The following is an 18,406-nucleotide window of genomic DNA, read 5'->3' as shown; positions in this document are numbered from 1 at the left end:
TGAACATCCGAACACAGACAGAGTGAGAAAGGCTGAGACAGAAAGAGATACAGAGAAGATAATCTCCTGAGGTGGCTGTGAATGAGGAGAGAAGATGAGAATCAGAAGGCAGATGAAGCTGAGGAGGCGGTGTTCTCGAACAATTGTAATGTGTTACAAAGGAAATATGACAAAGAGACAGGGGAAAAAAAGGAAGTTCGAATATATCTTTCCAAAACACTTGAAAAATGTGGGAGGGGAGCAGCAGAGCGATAAAGAGGGACCAGGACAGACAAAAAATACACACATAGAACAGCAGTAGGTTCAACGAGAGGACGAGAGAGAGGATTGTTGAAAGAAGGCAGGAAAGATGCCGAACAATCAAAATATATACATCAGCACAATCAAAGGTAGAAAAAGAACCAGTGTGAGAAACATACAGGTCCCATTACGACATCTATAAATTTAGATCTCTAAGGCAACAACAGATTCCAGTCTGACAAATTTCACAACCCAGGAACCTTTTTATAGTTCTAACAACTGTCGTTTTTATTGTGTACGTACGGCAAGATCTACAAACAATCATAGTTCTTAAAAGCAATGTTTTGAGGGAGTACTACTTCAGACTACATACTGTCCCGGCACAAGAAGAACCTTGAGTGACTCAAGTGTACATTGATTGGTCGAACACATGAGCCAGTGGGTTGTTGCTACATGGAAACCCTAGATTTGTGAAACTGTGTGGTTAAGGTCTGATTAGGTTTAGCCAAAAATGTAACTTAGGGTTTGGGAAGGATCATGATTTAGGTTAAAATGATCACTTGAAACGCAAACTGTCAAAATAACCTGTGAACTTCGATGAATTAATCACAGAAAAATAACGTGTTCCACGGTGCCCTTTCACCCAGTGTGTCACTGAAGGCCACAGTGGCTTTGTCACATGATGGAGGCAGACGAGATGACGCCGCTTGGCCCCATGAATGGAACATCTATATTTTAAAAAATGCCCAGAAAGGGATGATAGGACTGTTTGATAGGAGTAAGACATTTTCGTACCATCAAAGTACTTAAAACCCGAAATATCACCTCAATGCAAAGCATTTAGCAGCGAACCCGAACTCCGAGCTAGCACAGCCTCTGATGCTAGCACTAGTAGCCAGCTTCGTCAAGCCACACTCGACCAGGCGCTCATATGCAAACTGAGAAAGTCCACCTGTGACTGACTGGCTAACTCCCTTGCTAAGTGGACTGCAACGGACTGCAAGCCAGTTTCGATGGTAGAGGACAGGGGGACAACGGTTTCCAAAATCCAGCAGCTTTACTACAACACATCCTCCAAAATTCATTTGAATTGAGATTTCTTGAAATACTTTCACTACAAAAGCTGATGTGTGCAATTAATTTAGATTATTAATCGCAGAGCATGTAATTAATTAGACTTTTTTTGTTGCTAGACAGCCCTACTTGAACATATTACAAAAATCTCCCAGGAGGTTTTGCGAATCTGGGTTTACTATCAAGACACTGGCAACCGCTATCTTTAAAACTTGTTAGCTGTGTAAACAACAGACCAAAAAAAACCAACTTATTACATAAAACAGGAAATCAAACCCAATTTTGGACTCCTCAAAGCGAAATATAACCAATCTCTAACTGGGCATAATGTTAACAAGGGAGAGCATCAGATTGTTTCAGTGCTTCCCAGTGAAGATGTCCTAACCTGCTCTTAGCATCAGCAAGCCGGCTGAGCAAACTTGCGTCCTTGAAAAACCTCCACTGGCTCTATTTCGGCAAAGATTTGTGCATCTCCAACCTATTTTTAGAGCAACATCCAGGCATTGTTTAAGCTTGCTCAGGGCTCGATAGGATCCCTGATGCTCCCTCGTTGTATGTTAGTTACATCACTATGGCATTCCTCGTGGTGCAAATGCAAACAGAAGCCCTTGAAGGTATGTAGTTTTCAGGAGAGCTCCCCAGTAGGCAGTTCCTGTCCATCCCCAGAACTGTTTGGTCCGAAACCGCCTAGAAACATACTGGGACCCTTACTCAGTCTTTACTTCTTAAAAAGAACCCAAGCTTTAATTCATGAAAAATATTGAATACTGGGGTGCACATGAAATTTGGGGTTTGGGGTGCTACCCCAGGAAATTTTATTTGTCTTTTCTGCATTGCCTTATGGTGGAACATTTGTTTTAGGGGGGACAAATGCACATGTTGTAATTATTGAGGGGTCCACTGCATCCCTGCCGAAATCTACGCCTATGCGCCAGACCTTTCAGCACTATCATACCGACTGGAACTCCTGTATTGTGGCAGACCAGCCATTAGTTAGTGCCTTATAATATTGGCAGGTAATATTGCCCAGGGCATGACTTGAAGTTTTCATCCTCGGGGAACTGTCAGCACTAAAGGGCAATAACAACTTTTCTGAAACTAATAATCTCATATTACCCAGTCCTTTTATTTGCTTTCAGCCAACCAATCAAGAAAAAAAACATCAGTTTGTTTTAATGCGATTTGATGTAGACCCAAATATGGCTAACAAAGGATGGACTTAATCAGAGAGAGAAAGGAAAGTATTGTTTTTGCATGAAAGATCCAGGAGCTGAGAAGCACAGAAAAACAAAGCATGGTGCCGAGATATCACCGGATTAAAAACGTCCAAGTTCTGTGTGTCTGAAACTGAAATCCTGAGAAAAAAAAAACATGAGGAAAATACGCCATTGATGTAATTTAAGGAGACAAGCAGGATCAGAGTGACTCAGGAAGACAGAGGAAGATGTTGCCATAAAAAGAAACACTAAGTTTAAGGGCAGATGAGGGAGTCTGGACTCGAGTTGTCCTCATGTTACATTTCTGTGGCACCATACTGTCTGTCTACATACAGTACGTGTGTTTTAATATAGTATTACAGTAAGCATATGAACCTGTTCTCTCTCTGCATGCCTCCTCTCCTCCTCTCTGCGGAGCTGCTCCATTTCCTCGTAGCGCCTCCTCTGTTCCCTCTCATGCTGTTTCCTCAGCTCGCGCTCTCGCTGCTGCTGCTGTCAGGAGAACACAAGCACGAGAAGATTCAGGATCACAACACCATGTTTTCACACAAATTAAGAAACTGCGTCTCAGTAGAGATTCTCACACACATGCTGAATCTTTGATATGTGAACTCATTTGATCATCTTTCTTTTTGTTTTTGAATTTCGTTCCTTCCACAGTGTGTCTCGGCTCCTTCTATGAATAATGGAGGGAACTGTTATTGTACATTCAAACAGGATACAAACTCGCTCTACGCTACGTTTGCTCAAACACACATGTAGAGCCACAGACACACACTTGGCCCTGAGTGGAAGGGTCATGTTAGTTGAGTCGAGTCATGGTGCTTAGCCGTTCATCGGGACGCTAACCCTGGTGGGAACCCAGAGAGAGCGCGCAGATTATAGGCTAAGGATTTTCTTCTATAAGCCTGCTCTCTGGAACTAAGAGAGGGACACTGGGGAAAGGCTGCGGGTGTGTGTGTGTGTCTGTCTCTGAACCACTCTCCGTCTCTACTGAAGCCTTAACCAAAGGGTGAATGGAAGGTTTTGTAAGTTTAACTGCAAGAATGGAGTGTAAAGTGTAAAGAAGAGAGTATGGAGAGCCAAGAAGAGGGCTTCCGCTGGCTCCTGGTGTTTGGGCTATCTGTGTTGTATACTCATGTATGTTCTTCATATTAGATGCTGTAGAAAACTGCATTTCATGGCCGACAAAAACAAATGTGCTACAAAGGCTCAAAAACATTTAAATTAGGAGAACCAAGCTGCAGCTTCAGAAACAATGCCAATTCAAAAAACCCATACAAAAAAATGGCGGCACAGTGGTGCAGTAGTTAGCATTGTTGCCTCACAGCATGAACCCTGAGTGGGGCATTAGAACCCCGGGTTGGGGATGCCCTTCTGTGAGGAGTTTGCATGTTCTCCCTGTGTCAGCGTGGGTTTTCTCCTGGTGCTCCGGCTTCCTCCCACAGTCCAAAGACATGCAGGTTAACTGGTGACTCTAAATTGCCCATTGGTGTGAATGTGAATGTGAATGGCTGTCTGTCTCTATAGCCCCTTTTACACTGCCAGATTTTCGGTGAATGTTGGGCCGTTTTGCCGGCAAGCTGCGAGCGTTTAGACACACAGAGCCGGATTGGCGAGTTGATCCGAGGTGCCCAATTTTCCGCCTCGTAGGGTAGACATATTGGCGGAACCCTTTTAGTTTAAAAAGACCGAGGCGGCCTTCTGCAACGGGAGGGGCTGTTGATGATGCCGGACGTGCGAGCCACTGGCGGTGGATAAACAGGAAGCAGCTGATAGCAGGAATTAGCGAGCAGCTGGTAGCAAGAGGGTAACGCAAACCTGACAGAGACTGTAAAGATGAGCAACTGGGGAGACAAGGAATTGCGCGCCTTCCTTGTCCTCGAAACAAAGAGGCCATTAACCGTCAGATGACGTGGACGGTGAACGAGCCGACTTACGAGAGAATCGCCGAAGGACTGACTAGCGGCGACTTCCCTCGGAGCACGTCACTGTTTACGGCACACGCTGAGCTACATGTTTTGTTACTTGCTCACGCCCCCCATTGCCCCGAAAAAGGCGCATTTTGTATGAACAAAAGTAGGTAGGCGGCATTTTGCTGCACTCCCCGATTTTGTTTTTACACTGCCAATGCTGAAAAAAGACTGATTGGGCTTTCCTGCAAATTTGCGCAATCCCTGTCTAAAAAGGGCAGTACGTTTCTCCTAATTGAAATGTTTTGGATCGTTGTGACTCGTTCACCCTTGTCATCCACAGTACAAAGGTCATGGATAATGTCCCTTCCTTCACCTCCTCCAGCCGCCTCCTCTGCTCCTTCTGCTCCTCGATGCGTTTCTGTCTCTCAGCCAACAGTAAGCGCTTGTGCTCCTCGTTCTGCTGCTGCTCCAGCTGCTGCCGCCGCTGTGCTTCCGAACGCTCCTTATTGGCCAGCTGGAGGCGCAGGAAGTCCCGCCTCAGGGTCGACTCTCCGGGGATGTTGATGATGGAGCTGCGTGGGGGATTGGTGAGAAGGCAGGATGGTTTTAAATTAGTGAAGAGATGTCAAATGTGATTTGGGAAGAAAAGGTTGTGTTTGTACTGACCTTGGTTCACCCATGTCTCTTTCTTCATCCTCCTCTTCGCTGCCACTGTACTCATATTCTGTCTCATCTGATGGAAAGAGAAAAAAATAAAAGAATAAAAACCATAGAAAAGAATAAAACTTAAGCATGCAAGGTAATAACCAGCAGAGAGCAAAGCCATTCCACTTAACGTTTTTCATTTTTCACTTGAACTACCTTTGTTCATTGCTAAACTGCTCACGATTCTAGCATTCCCAGATTCTCACTCCTTCAAGGCATCTTCTTTTAGACGCTTTGAATAACAGTATAAATTGTAATTTTACTGTGTGTAGCGAGGTGGAGAACATTAGCTCGGAGCTCTTTCATTCAAACAGGGTTTAAAGCATAATGGTTGTAGAGGAGGCCCGGCTCTTCCTGAGACACATCCACACAGACCTGTCCTCCGAATGTGACAAAGTGACAGCTGGAGAAAGCCACAGTCTCTACAATGAAGAGACATTTCTATACATCATCACGACGTCCGCCCTGCAGTACGTTGTTTCTTGAAGCGGTTAATGTGGTTCTCACTGACGCAGTCCTGTGTGCGAATGTCAGTCCATCACTCAGACTGGGTATGTTTGTGTGTTGTGGTGGAGTGGAGTCTGTCACTTTTATTTCCTGCCGCCCTGTGACAGCACGCGTGTGTGAGAATTCGTCTGTGTGTCTGAAAGTGTATTGCATCCACCCCTGCAACCTTGCAGACTTTTTTTTTCTGAGTACAATGAGTGCGTATCTATGTGTGTATTTGTGTGAGTGTGACAGCACTTCCGAAATCAAACCCTGTTTCTGATACTATTTATGGTTTTCAGTAATGGCCATTCAGTGTAGGGCTGAGGTGAGAAAATCAAATGCCACAATATTTTTAACCAATTACCTCATTATCGATATTGTGATGATAGCGTAGAGCCTTGTACTGTACGGAAAAAAGGTTTGATGTTTTATGGTGGGCGGAGCTTAGCTGGAGGCAAAACAATCCTCCACAGACATTAGTTAGCGCTGGCTAGCAAGTTCTGCTGGCTTGTTTTAGACAATGGAGGAAGATGATACAAGTGGTGCATTCAGAAATACTCATTCTGAGTGTCGGAGTGCACTCTGGCAAAAACTGGGCTGTTCGGTTATCCAGAGCACTGCACTTTTGGCACTCTGTCTGGGGAGACGGAGCAGCAGAGCACCAAGCAGAGTGAATGTGTGATTAACTTAACCGTTCGTTCATACCTGTAGAAATATATAACTCCGTTTCTTGGACCAACAGGGCTCTCATTTTAGTGTAGAGTGTCAGACTGAATTTACGAATGCACCATGTCAGGTCACTCACTGTCCAGGACCGCGAGTGTTACTTGAATAAGACTGTCCGACCCGTATGCTCTCACTCAGTGGATGGATGATGTCACAGGAAGCTTTGTGGTTGATTACTATGTCAATGTTACAAAGGAGGACATCACTTGAACAGTTTCCTCCAGTTTGTTTTGCTATCGAAGCTAGCGTTAGCTAATGCGCTAAAAAGTTAGCATTAGAGAGAAATCCAATATTCCTCTTAATACCTCCCCAATGTCTGATGAGGTGGACATGATAACCCTTAATGCACATAAAGTTATTCATCCCTACAACAGGAAATACTTCTTCCCTAACCTGATATGAAGTGTGCGCTGCACATGTGAGCGTTTTTGATAATCATCTCCGTCCAGTTCTTTCGTCTTATCGCATTTAACCATAGTTGTCTTTGTTTTTGTTGACCGGCACTGGCGGCTGGTTTGCAATTACATTTAAGTTTTGAGCCATGATTCCTTCTATTCTGGCTCCCAATAACACAACAAGACGATATTTTAAGACTCCTATGTAGCCCACAGCCCTGTGGTGGAGAGTCGCGTTGCCTTCAGCTAATGAAATGTCGTCATTGTGATGTCGGCACTAAAAGGGTCTATAGGGTTGGCTAGTGATGCTTCTGATAAATAATCATCAGTACTGTGGGTATAATGACTATGTATGTAAAGACAAAAACTAGAGCAGCTAGAATCACTTTATAGTAATGCAGCCTTTAAAACCAGGAATGGAGAACACTTTTGATATTACGATATCCAAAATCTAATATTTGTTCTCATATCATGATATTTATATAATATTGATCCATTGTCCAGCCTTAATTCAACTTATTTAGATTCTGTAATTACCTGTCTATATATTAGTTTTTTTATTAGAGGCGGAGTCCCCCACTCACATGTGGGATTCAAACTGCCTTCACGGTTACAATGAATTCACTAGAAAGGAATTCATGAATTAATGAATGTATGCAATTCAGCATTAACATTTTAATTCTATCTCAATCATATCAGCATGTACTTACTCACCTACAGCCATATCAAAGCTATATTAAAGTTCTAGTGTGGAGGATTTAGTGGCATGTAGCGTTGAGGTCGCAGAACGGAAACTTTTCCTGTGTGCCAAGAGTATAGGACTGTGATACTCTACTTAGAGTATAGCCCATGGGCCAAATCTGGCCTGTGATAAGTAGCCAGGTGGCCCACAAAACCATTTTATAATTCATGAAGAACGTAAATTGATTCACTTTGGGATTCTTCTAGTACTTCCATTGTAAATAAGGTACAAGAGCACACAGAAAAGACACCCAGACAGAGTCCTCAAATCCTAGAAATACCCCTGCATACATCTGACCTATATGGTTGCTGCAACTGGCCCCTAGCCTCTTGTCAATTTGCCAAAGTTTCCCCATGGAAAGCAATTGAGTATCCCTGGTGCCTATCTACAATGGAAGGATCAATTTGTTCAATGGAACAATACAAAAAACTACAATGGTTGACGTGAAAATGCAGATGGCCCTATGTAGAGCCAGTGTTTGGTTTCCGTAGAGCAACATGGAGGACACGCTCCATATGTATGTGTCCATAGTGATGAACATTATACAATTTCTTCCAATAGATACACCTAAATCCTTCACTGGACCTTTAAACGTCACAAACACATGTATTTGTCATTTATGTTAAGCTTGACAATAATTTTGTTCCAATTTTAGTGTTACATAATCCAAAGAAACGTTTTGAGTAAGAACCACCATGAATCATTTTTGTGATATACAGTTTTATCATTGCAGAGGAAATTCTCCTTTAATGTCAGCTAACTCCTGCCAGCTGCCATCTATCAAGCGGAACTACTTAATAAATCAGTCGCCCCACCTCCTCCGCCATGTGTGTGTAAATCTACATGTCCATCTGCGTTTCAATCCATACCGACACGCCTACATCCCACGTGTTGTTTCCTCACCTCTCTCTCCCCTCTTCTTCTTTGTGCGGTCGATGTGGTCCTTCAGCTGGATACGGATCTGCCTCTCGTTGGGCAGGTCCCTGATGAACGGGTGTTTGAGGAGCTGCTCCGTGCTGGGTCTCTGGCTGTGGCTCTTCACCAGACAGCTCTCTATGAACGACTGGAACTTCTTTGACCTGAAACCACAAACACACACACACCAAAGAAGCAAATGAAAAACCAAGCTGTAATCAAGTGCACGTCTGAGCTGATTATCCTGCCTTTGATAGTAAGAAAGACACACACTCACCACTTCTTTGACTTGAGTCTGGGTGCAGGGTTGCGCGGGATGAGGAAGAGGGCTCTCATTGGGTGCATGTCACACAGCGCTAAAGAGTCAGACATCAAGAACCAAACATGGGTGAGTCAGGGTAAATGGGCCTCATTCACTAATGTCTTCCTAGGGTTTTTAAGTTTGTTCTTGAGAAAGAAAACAGAATTTAAAAGAGAAGCCGAGAGAATTAAAGTCAAGAATGTCCAAATTAAAGTCTATAGAGGGAGGAGCACCAGACTCCACATGACTTATTTATTCAACACATAAAAAACACAATGCTATGACCTATTTAGTGAACACTGTATCCAGAGAGAGCACATGACTGATGAGGAAAATAAAATGATTCAATCTTAAATCTGAGGCCAAAACATATTGCCAGAAATATAATTTACACCCATGTCTGTGAAAACATGGACACACATCTTTCCCTCAGCAGCACAGAAGATCAGCACAGTGTCAAGGTGGACACCAAAGATAAGCGTCACCAATTCAGTATCTGACCAAATGTCTTCCTGTCTGTTTCTGAGTTATGGCGTTTAATAATGGCCAGAAAAGTGTCACTATGATGTCACGTTGAAGCTGACCTTTGACCTTTTGTATGTAAACTGTCATCACATAATTTCATCCTCTTAGACATTTGTGTGAAATTTTGGCATAATTAGGGTACAAATTCTTGAGCTATGGCCAAAAACATGTTTTCTGAGGTCACAGTGACATTGACCTTTGACCACCAAAATCTAATCAGTGTCTAATCAGTTTGACCTTTTGGATAGAAACTGTCACATTGTCCTCATTTTATTCTGTTAGACATTTGTGTGAAAGTTGTTATAAACAGTGTATGAATTCTTGAGTTATGGCCGAAAACATGTTTTGTGAGGTCACAGTGACCTTGACCTTCAGCCACCAAATTCTTATCAGTTCATTCTTGAGTCCAAGTGAACAGTTGAATGAAATTAATTAATTAAATTAAAGAAACTGGGCGTTCTTGAGATGTTGCGTTCACAAGCATGAGACAGATGCAGGGTCACAGTGACCTTGGCCTTTGACCCATAACCACCAAAATCTAGTTAGTTCATTCTTGAGTTCAAGTGGACGTTTGAACGAAATTAATTAATTAAATTAAGGAAACTGGGCATTCTTGAGATGTTGCGCTCACAAGAATGAGACAGATGCAGGGTCACAGTGACCTTGACCTTTGATCCATAACCACCAATATCTAGTTATTACATTCTTGAGTCCAAGTGGACGTTTGAACAAAATTAATTAATTAAATTAAGGAAACTGGGCATTCTTAAGATGTTGCGTTCACAAGCATGAGAAAGATGCACGGTTGCAGTGACCTTGACCTTTGACCCATAACCACCAAAATCTAGTTAGTTCATTCTTGAGTTCAAGTGGACGTTCGTGCCAAATTCGGAGAAATTTTTCCCTCAAGGTTTTCTTTACATATTGTGTCACAAGAATGTGAAAGACAGATGGACGGTCAGACAACCCGAGAACACACTGCCTTTGGCCACATCTATCCCCAGAGCAGAGACATGGACATATAATAAATGACTACTGACTACTATATGATTCAACTGGAGAATTCAAGAAAGTGCAATAACTGTTATTCTGAACAAACATTTTAGAAATCAAATGTGCGTATATGTGCTTTGCGTAGCTTTTGTTCTTACCTGAAAACAAATCCCCAAAAAGAAAATAGAATGTTCATATTTGAGTGTTTTATGAACAAACTTCTTCTCAAGAACAGTTGGTGAATGAGGCCCAGTGTTTCTAACTAATTGTGCAGAACATTATCGTGGCACATAGTCAAAGCCAGCTGGAGCTAGTCCTCCCCTGATCAATATACACTGTCGATACTGATAACAATCTATTAGATCTACACACACACATACAGGTAGATCTTGTCTTCTTGTACAACACCTACGTCTGTTATCCATCTCACAAAGTGGCATTTGTACATGTACTACTAATGTAATTGGTTATTTAGGATCTTTAATATTCAAACTTCACAAAGTCAGAGACCAGAATAAAACATGTGACTAACAACTGTCGTCATTACTAGCATCTTCTTTAATGTGATTACTTTGTCTTTACTAAGGCAACATTTATAGTAGGACTGAACAATTTATAAAGATAACATTAAAATGATTATGGTGTGATCTTTACGAGGATCTGTGCCAACACAGATGTCTTCCTTAGTCTGCAGAATATGATGTGTAGGTCAGGACATCTCTGCAGCACGATATTACTTCATTTAAAATGGTATTTTGACACACATTTCGCCTCCAACAAATATCGAGCCTCCTGCAATTTGAAAACTGCAATAAGCCATATTGTGATTTTAATAAAATCTTGATTAATTATTCAGCCCTAATCCATGTATGCGCAACACCCAAATTACACAGTGAAATATTTTCATCCAGTTAGAGATCTTCTTCCAAACTACAGCAGTGACTGACACTAGACTAGAGCTGAACAACCTTGACAAGACTAAATGATGTCCTTCATGATTACTGCCAATTACCGACCGCAGCTCGGGCAGACTTTCACCACAAGTTTCTTTTTTACTGAGCCAAAATCATAATCATCATAATGACTGTGAGTAACCTCGATAGGACTTAAGTAATAAATGGAAAGGATTGAAAAAAGCAGAAGTAATTTGACAACCAATTTTATATCCGCTCCTCGGCCTTCATTAAAATTATGGCTCTGGATGAGTCGCGCTGATCTGGACTGAAAAAAACGACCCTTGATTACAGTGATCTACTGTAGAAGCACTAAGAAATGATGTGTAGCAGAGGTGTGTGTGTTATTGACTGGGTACGTACGTGGCGCTCCTTCCGCCATCTCTATTGCTGTGATTCCCAGCGACCATAAATCACTCTGTAACGACAGAGACACGGCGGATTAACACTCAAGGTGATCAGAAAAAGCACAGACATCTCGAGTGGACGGGAGGTTGTTGAGGCACCTTGAAGTCGTACGTGGCGTCAGGGTTCTCGTCACAGGCGATAACCTCTGGCGCCATCCAATATGGCGTCCCGATAAACGTGTTCCTCCGTCCTACCGTTCTGTCCAGCTGGGCTGAAACACCAAAGTCCACTGCAGGGCAAATACACACACACACACACGCACAAACACAATACATCAGGGTACAGTCTGCAGTTTACTTAAATCTTTGTTTTTCACTCTGTGTGTGTGTGTGTGTGTGTGTGTGTGTGTGTGTGTGTGTGTGTGGGCCGACACCAGTGGGCTTTACTAAATTCCATAATGGACTCTAAGCAGGAACGAATTGCCCAACCTGCAGTAGCTTGCCCAATTTACAAACACACACACACACACACACACACACACACACACTTTATAATCCCCTCCCCACTGGGCTTTAGGGGGAGAGCAAGCAGGAGAGAAAGAGAGTCCCTTCTTCAGCAGTCTGCACCATGAACAGTGGCAGAGCTACAGAGAGATGAGTAGGCTGGTATTCAGCATAAAAGAAGAAAGAAAAGCCTCACACACACACACACACACACACACACACAAACACACACACACCTCTGAGCCATCTGAAACGTTATACCTCCTCCTGCCCTCCCAATCCTAAAGCCATTTTGTCAAGTGGGGTTGGGTGACAGACTGACCTAGTTTGACCTCTGCGTTCTCAGTCAGCAGGACATTCTGTCCCTTGATGTCTCTGTGGATGACCTTGTGCTGATGGAGATGAGTCAGACCCTGCAGACAGCGACAGAGACACACAGTGAAGGAACGCCGCTGCAGCAATGAGCCAAGTCATGATTATTATTATTATTATTGTTTTCAAGTATGTATAAAGAGCTAATTTCCAAAAGGAAGCAGCTGTAGTTGCTACTGTGCAGCTGACCTTGACCTCTGACCTCCCTGTGCATAAAAAAGACTCAGGGAAAAATACTTTTTGCAAGTCTTATGAGTAGATTGTCTGAGAGGTCGATGTAGAAACAAAGTACACTGCCTACAATTCATTATTTCGAGCAAAGCCTGTCTGTACAGGAGGATTAAAATTAAAAGAAAAATGTGATATTAGGGATGTCACCTCTCATCAATCAAAAAGAATGTGGAAAATAAATGTATGCCATGGTCTTTCTCACTAGCATAATTACATTTTTGGTACTTGAAATCCAAGCAAAATACAATTAGCCTCATGTATTTATGCTTTGAAAGTTTATTAAATCTTATTCAAAGGAACACTCTCATTCCCAAATAACCATGTGTATATCAATTAATCGCCCTGTGTTACGTTAACTTAATGGAAACATTTTTGTTTGTCACGTATGCTTCCACGGTGAACGAAGAATCCAAAAACGGAAAAAAAAATCTCAGGGTCCGCAGGAAAACTATATCAAAACATCCATTTACAAACTCTCACACAACTTGTGCAGTATAATCCAAGTCTCATATATCAAGCTGTATGCTGAGTACATCCTAAACAGATAGCCCTTCCCCAGAGCAAACTGGACTGAACCTCAAAGCCAAACTCAGATCAGTTGGTTTGTCTGTGTTACTATGTGTATTTTCCTGTGTTCAGTGAGGTACGTATATTCACTGTTTTTTGTCAATGGAGTCTGGCTTTGAAGAGACCACAGATATGTCTCACTTTGAATTCAACAACCAGACTGAGACCTTCTTGAAGAGATGGTCTCTGTCTGGTTACAAACGAACTCTGGTGCAGTTCGTTTGTGGTGAGAACATGTTCCGACCTCGATCCGAACCAACTGCAGTCACATGACATATTGTTTGGGTTAAACATGTTACAGTCCTGGAGGATTATTAATGTGCACCTCCTCCTGTACTGCCTTAATATGCACATTCAGCACATCCAATGCATCAAAACACTGTTTTCTAGTTGGAGCCGCGCCTCGTTTTCAAACTGTATGGTTTGACTAAAATGAACAATGACAGCAATATAGTCCACGATGAGCAGCGCTAAAATCGCCCTGCATAGTTGTCCCTCCATTGTGACATTAGAGTGTCACATTTATCTTGCAAGTGTACTCTTCTTCAACGTTTGCTTTACTTCCTGGATTTTTCCCACATGGAAATTCTGACCAATCAAGAGCAGCTATCTCACGCAAGGCATTTGATCTGGTCCGCTTGTAAATGCTGCCGTGAGAACATGAACTAACTCTAGGTAATTATACAATTTTGTAATAAAATTCAGACCAAAGCAAGATGACTCTAGGTCACAAATGGTCATTTGATGAGTAAAGTGAAATCTCTTGTATTGACTTTAAAGCGATTGAACTTAAGTAAAAGACAAAAAAAGAGAGAGAAAATCAGGAACCTAAAAATGTGAAAAGGGACAAAGGGAAGACAGGAAACAGAAAAGGACAAGATAAAAAAAAACTCTGTTTAAGAAAGACAAAGATGAAGAAGACAGAGACAAAATGTGAGGGGACAGACGCGCACAGGAAGAAACAAGACCAAATCACAGCAGGACGAGAGGAAGCAGAGAGCACGAAATAAGATGAGAGATGAGGGGTGAAAAAGAAATAAAAGTGGATGAAAGGAAATCATTGTTGCCTCAGTTCAGAGTAGCTCTGTGTATAACTGACTCTGTTTGAGGCTATAGCCCTCAGCACCGAAAAAAACCTTGCACAATAACAGATAGTGGAGATAAGCTGTGGGGGTATGACTGCGATTTCCCATGAAGATTCACTTCATTGTTCTATATCTCTCCCACACACAGATATAATGGAACACAAACAACTGGTGATCGCTATCAAGGAATGGGCCAACTGGAAAACACAGATGACTTCTGAGTACAGTCAGGAGAAGCTATATAACATTAAATTGGAGTTAAACGAAGGCCAAATCTGTTGCCTCATCATGTTCAATATATATGTTCCCATTCTTTATCTGTTATTTGTATTTCTAACTCTCCTTTTTCTTCATGACATTTGTTTTTGTAGAATGTCTAATCATTCTTGAGGAGCATCGACTGAGAAACAACAACTGACTCCTGTGAAGAGCAATTTTAGATCATCACACAGCTGTTTTTGTTCTCACAGCTCCCAAAATATCATTCGCACATTCAGAAAGAAAGCATCATCAAGGACCTCTCTCTGTGTCTTCGTACAGTAAATGCTTACTCACAGAGGACGGGCGGAGGATTGAAACAATGACTCAACATCGTGGACACTCACCCTGAGAATCTCTCGGCAGATGTAAGCGGTCCACTCCTCTTTCAGAGAGTTGCCCTTGGTGTTCTTGATCAAATCTGTCACCGAGCCGGCTCCGCAGAACTCCATGACCAGCTAGAAGATATAAAAGGTTGGTTATTTGACTGTTCGGGAAAAGGAGGCAACTTGGTCCAGGATCTGTTTCAAACAAGACAGTACCTTCCATAAAGTAGCCGAACTTGTTGAGATAACCAGAAAGGTAGTTAACAATCTTATGTATGTATTCATGTATGCACAGTGCTTTGTGGGAATCTTTTCCATAAACATTTGTTCTTAGTCAAATAATCAAATTACTACAACCCAACAGATACATCGACAGACAGATACCATGTGCCAATATCAGGTTATCAGAGATATATAAGTTCTGGTGTGTATTTTTGTAAGAATCACCAGAGGATCCACGATACGATATCATCACGATACTTGAGTCACGATACAATATTATCGTGATTTCAAATATGTTGCGATATGCTGAGTATTGTAATAAAACATATTGTGATATAATGGAATTCATTACGTTTTTTTCAGCTGTCAATTATGCCCCCAAAGAAAAACTTTGTCAGCATCAGTTTTATCAATAGTTTTCAGTCTGTTCATCTAATTTCAGACAGTCTTCTGCAGCAGCAAAATGTATCTATTAATTTATTCAAGTAGGCTACCTAAACACACTAGCACTTGCACACTAGCTCGACCGGTCTCTGTACTCTGTTCTGTGTACTTGTATTGTATATGTCTTGAATGATCCGTGTACTTGTATTGTGTATGTTCTGTTTCTTTTCTTTTTTCTTTTCTTCTATTTTACCTGATGTAATATCAACCTGCCAAGGGACTACAGATGGAAACTAGCCTACGGCTATAATCTGGCATATTTACATATATATGTTCATTAAAGGTAGGATCTGGAGAATTTTCAAACAAAACAAAATATAGACATATACAAATGAAATCCTGCTTAATCATCACCTATGGGCTTCTACTCATGTGTGGTGGTGACTCTGTTTGCAGAGCTCCTGCCCTTTAACTGTATTTTGATGTTTTTGTGAGCTCGGACCGCTTCTGGGCGGAGATTTCCCCAGCCAATGAGAGAGAGCGCAGGTGCCGTGCCCAAGCGTGTCTGAGCGTGTCCGAGCGTGCACCAGCGCGAGCCTTGCCTGAACCTCTTCCGTGAAGCCTTCTTCCGTACCTCCGGGCTCTGTACACCCGGAAGAGTTGAGCCTGATAGGAGGGGCCGAATTTGAATGTGTGTTTACAAACAGCAACTGGAAAATCCTCCAGACCCTACCTTTAATATGCACTGTCCTTTTTTAAATAAATAAATTGAAATTGAAATTGAAAGTTTAATTTGTATTTATAACATTAACAATTTAAATAATAATAAAAAACGACACTTGGCGCTGTGTGACGACAATATTGGCACGCAAAAACATCGCAATACTATGCTATATCGTTTTATTCCCCCACCCCAGTAGATATGCATTTTTTTTTAAATGTACAAAGTAATTTTGAGTAATTTGCTTAATTTTTTTCTTGATTGAAGTTTGATATATTTTTGTGTTTTTATCATTTTATTGTTTAAACCTCCACAAACGTTACAGCTCCAAACTTCCTAATTCTTACATCTACCATTACTGTCATCTTTAAGGGCAGGGCTGGATTATGAATCAATCATATTACTGAGTAACTGATTAATTGTTTGGTCCATAAAAATATGAATTACAGTGAAAAATTAATTAATCAACTAATCAATGCATCTGAAAACAACCGTCACTGTTCAACTGTAAAATACTTAAACAGTGTAGGGCCGCAACTGAAGATTATTTTCATCAATTAATCTTTCAGTTTTTCTCCTTATTAATTGTTTATCCTATGAAATGTTAAAAAAAATGAAAAAAATGCTCATTAAAATTTCCCAGAACTCAAAGTGACGTATTGAAAAGGCTTCTTTTGTCCAACCAACAGTCCACAGACTCCTTATTTACTATCATACATGACAAAGAAAAGCAGCAAATTCTTACATTTAAAAAGCTGGCACCAGTACGTGCTTGACATTTTTGGTTGAAAAATAACTAAAGCCATTAATCAACTATCAAAATATTTAGCAATTAATTTTCTTTTGATTGAATTGAATCGATTAATTGGCTAATTATTACAGCTCAATAACCGAGACATATCTTTATAACAAAAAACATTCTCTGATATCATTATCTCCACCAGTGAAAGCCTGGAGTGGATTATGTATCTGGTCCTGTGTGTGAGCAAGTGTATATGTGTTTGAGTGTGTGTCTGTCTCTATCTGTCTGCAGCTAATCTCAAGTACTGATGGACCAATAAGCCTCACATTTTGAGTGCACATTTGTGATTGTATCCTCAAGGACCTCTCGTGGTTGCAGTGATTCATAATTGCTACAAAACCTGTTTCATTTACTGTTTTATATTGTCAAGTGATGCACCTAGCACACACTGGACATGTTATACTACAGCTCGTCAACAGTTATTACTACTTTTACTCAAAAATCTGTACTTCCTCCACCTCAATAGCTTAAAATCATCACCCACTAATTAACCTTGATTTCTCACCCGAAGAGCCCATCTCCAGAACTATGACTCACTAGGCAATATCTTTTCGGCCGTTGTCTCAATAATGACGGGATTGTGGGTCATTTAGCTCGGGATATTTCTCAACCTCGACAACGAGTCTCTCCATCTATTCTTCGTCACACTTGAGACACAGCAAAAGCAACAGAGCTCTCTTTATGCATCAATGGTGAGGAGAGGAGTCGAGCTGCTACAGGAGCAGAGAAACAGAGCTGCTACGGAGGCTAGTATGTACAAACAGAGAGTAAGTCAGGGGGCAGTGAGGCTGGAAATAGGACAGTGACGTGAAGTGCCGCAGGGTAGCGTGTCCAGGAGCACCGACGTGTGTCTAGCCACCACCAGTGTGGGGTTGTACGTTGAAAATAATGGGGGTGTATTTTTGACCAGTGTGTTTTGGCCTTAAGGAAGGCGGAAGTGACAATTCCACCGACTGCAGCTCTCCAGTTAAGTTATGACCCGGTTTTGTCCGTCCACCGCATGGCGTCTAACAGGTGCGTTTCAGAAAAGGGGCATTTTGCCTCCCAAATTTTGTAGAGTTTGTTGATTTGGTCATTTGTTCTTGATATTCGTGCTCCTACCATAAGTGAGTAAGCAGGCTAAACAGTCAAATAGTTTCTTTTTGGTCTATTTATAGTGTTTATAGTTGTTATTTCCTACTTTGCTGTGCTGCAGCCTACAGACAAAGTTAATAACTTTCGAAGTCCAGTTATGCAGCCAGCCAGGGTGGCTGCTTAGCTGCCTGGCGGATATCTGCACTCTACTGGGTGCACTGTTCCAGTTGGATTTATATGATTCCTGATACTGATATTGCTTTCCGCCTCTAATCCAGTATCAGTCAGGCTCCTATCATGTTTCTTGGATGTATTCATTTTT

The 18,406-nt window shown here is 41.7% G+C and overlaps 1 protein-coding gene across 23 annotated transcripts in view; it reads right to left on the bottom strand.

The window, feature by feature from the left end:
- The window catches only part of tnika (TRAF2 and NCK interacting kinase a), a 110,578-nt gene that overhangs the window by 32,735 nt on the left and 59,437 nt on the right, over positions 1-18,406 (bottom strand). For 18 of the 23 annotated variants that reach the window (XM_033642003.2, XM_033642012.2, XM_033642008.2 and 15 more), the window contains exons 5-13: positions 14,903-15,013; positions 12,365-12,455; positions 11,698-11,828; positions 11,555-11,609; positions 8,697-8,775; positions 8,408-8,583; positions 5,114-5,180; positions 4,821-5,019; positions 2,907-3,023 (exon numbers count right to left, since the gene is read on the bottom strand). In XM_033642003.2, coding sequence (XP_033497894.2) covers positions 2,907-3,023; positions 4,821-5,019; positions 5,114-5,180; positions 8,408-8,583; positions 8,697-8,775; positions 11,555-11,609; positions 11,698-11,828; positions 12,365-12,455; positions 14,903-15,013 — 1,026 coding nt within the window. The remainder of the gene's footprint in view (positions 1-2,906; positions 3,024-4,820; positions 5,020-5,113; positions 5,181-8,407; positions 8,584-8,696; positions 8,776-11,554; positions 11,610-11,697; positions 11,829-12,364; positions 12,456-14,902; positions 15,014-18,406) is intronic. The other 5 variants (XM_078175187.1, XM_033642001.2, XM_078175185.1 and 2 more) reach the window with 1 other exon arrangement.

Source organism: Epinephelus lanceolatus, chromosome 15 (genome assembly GCF_041903045.1).
Source record: "Epinephelus lanceolatus isolate andai-2023 chromosome 15, ASM4190304v1, whole genome shotgun sequence".
Taxonomy (NCBI): domain Eukaryota; kingdom Metazoa; phylum Chordata; class Actinopteri; order Perciformes; family Serranidae; genus Epinephelus; species Epinephelus lanceolatus.
Note: the sequence above shows the minus strand (reverse complement) of the source record. Positions and strands in the feature narration are given on the sequence as shown.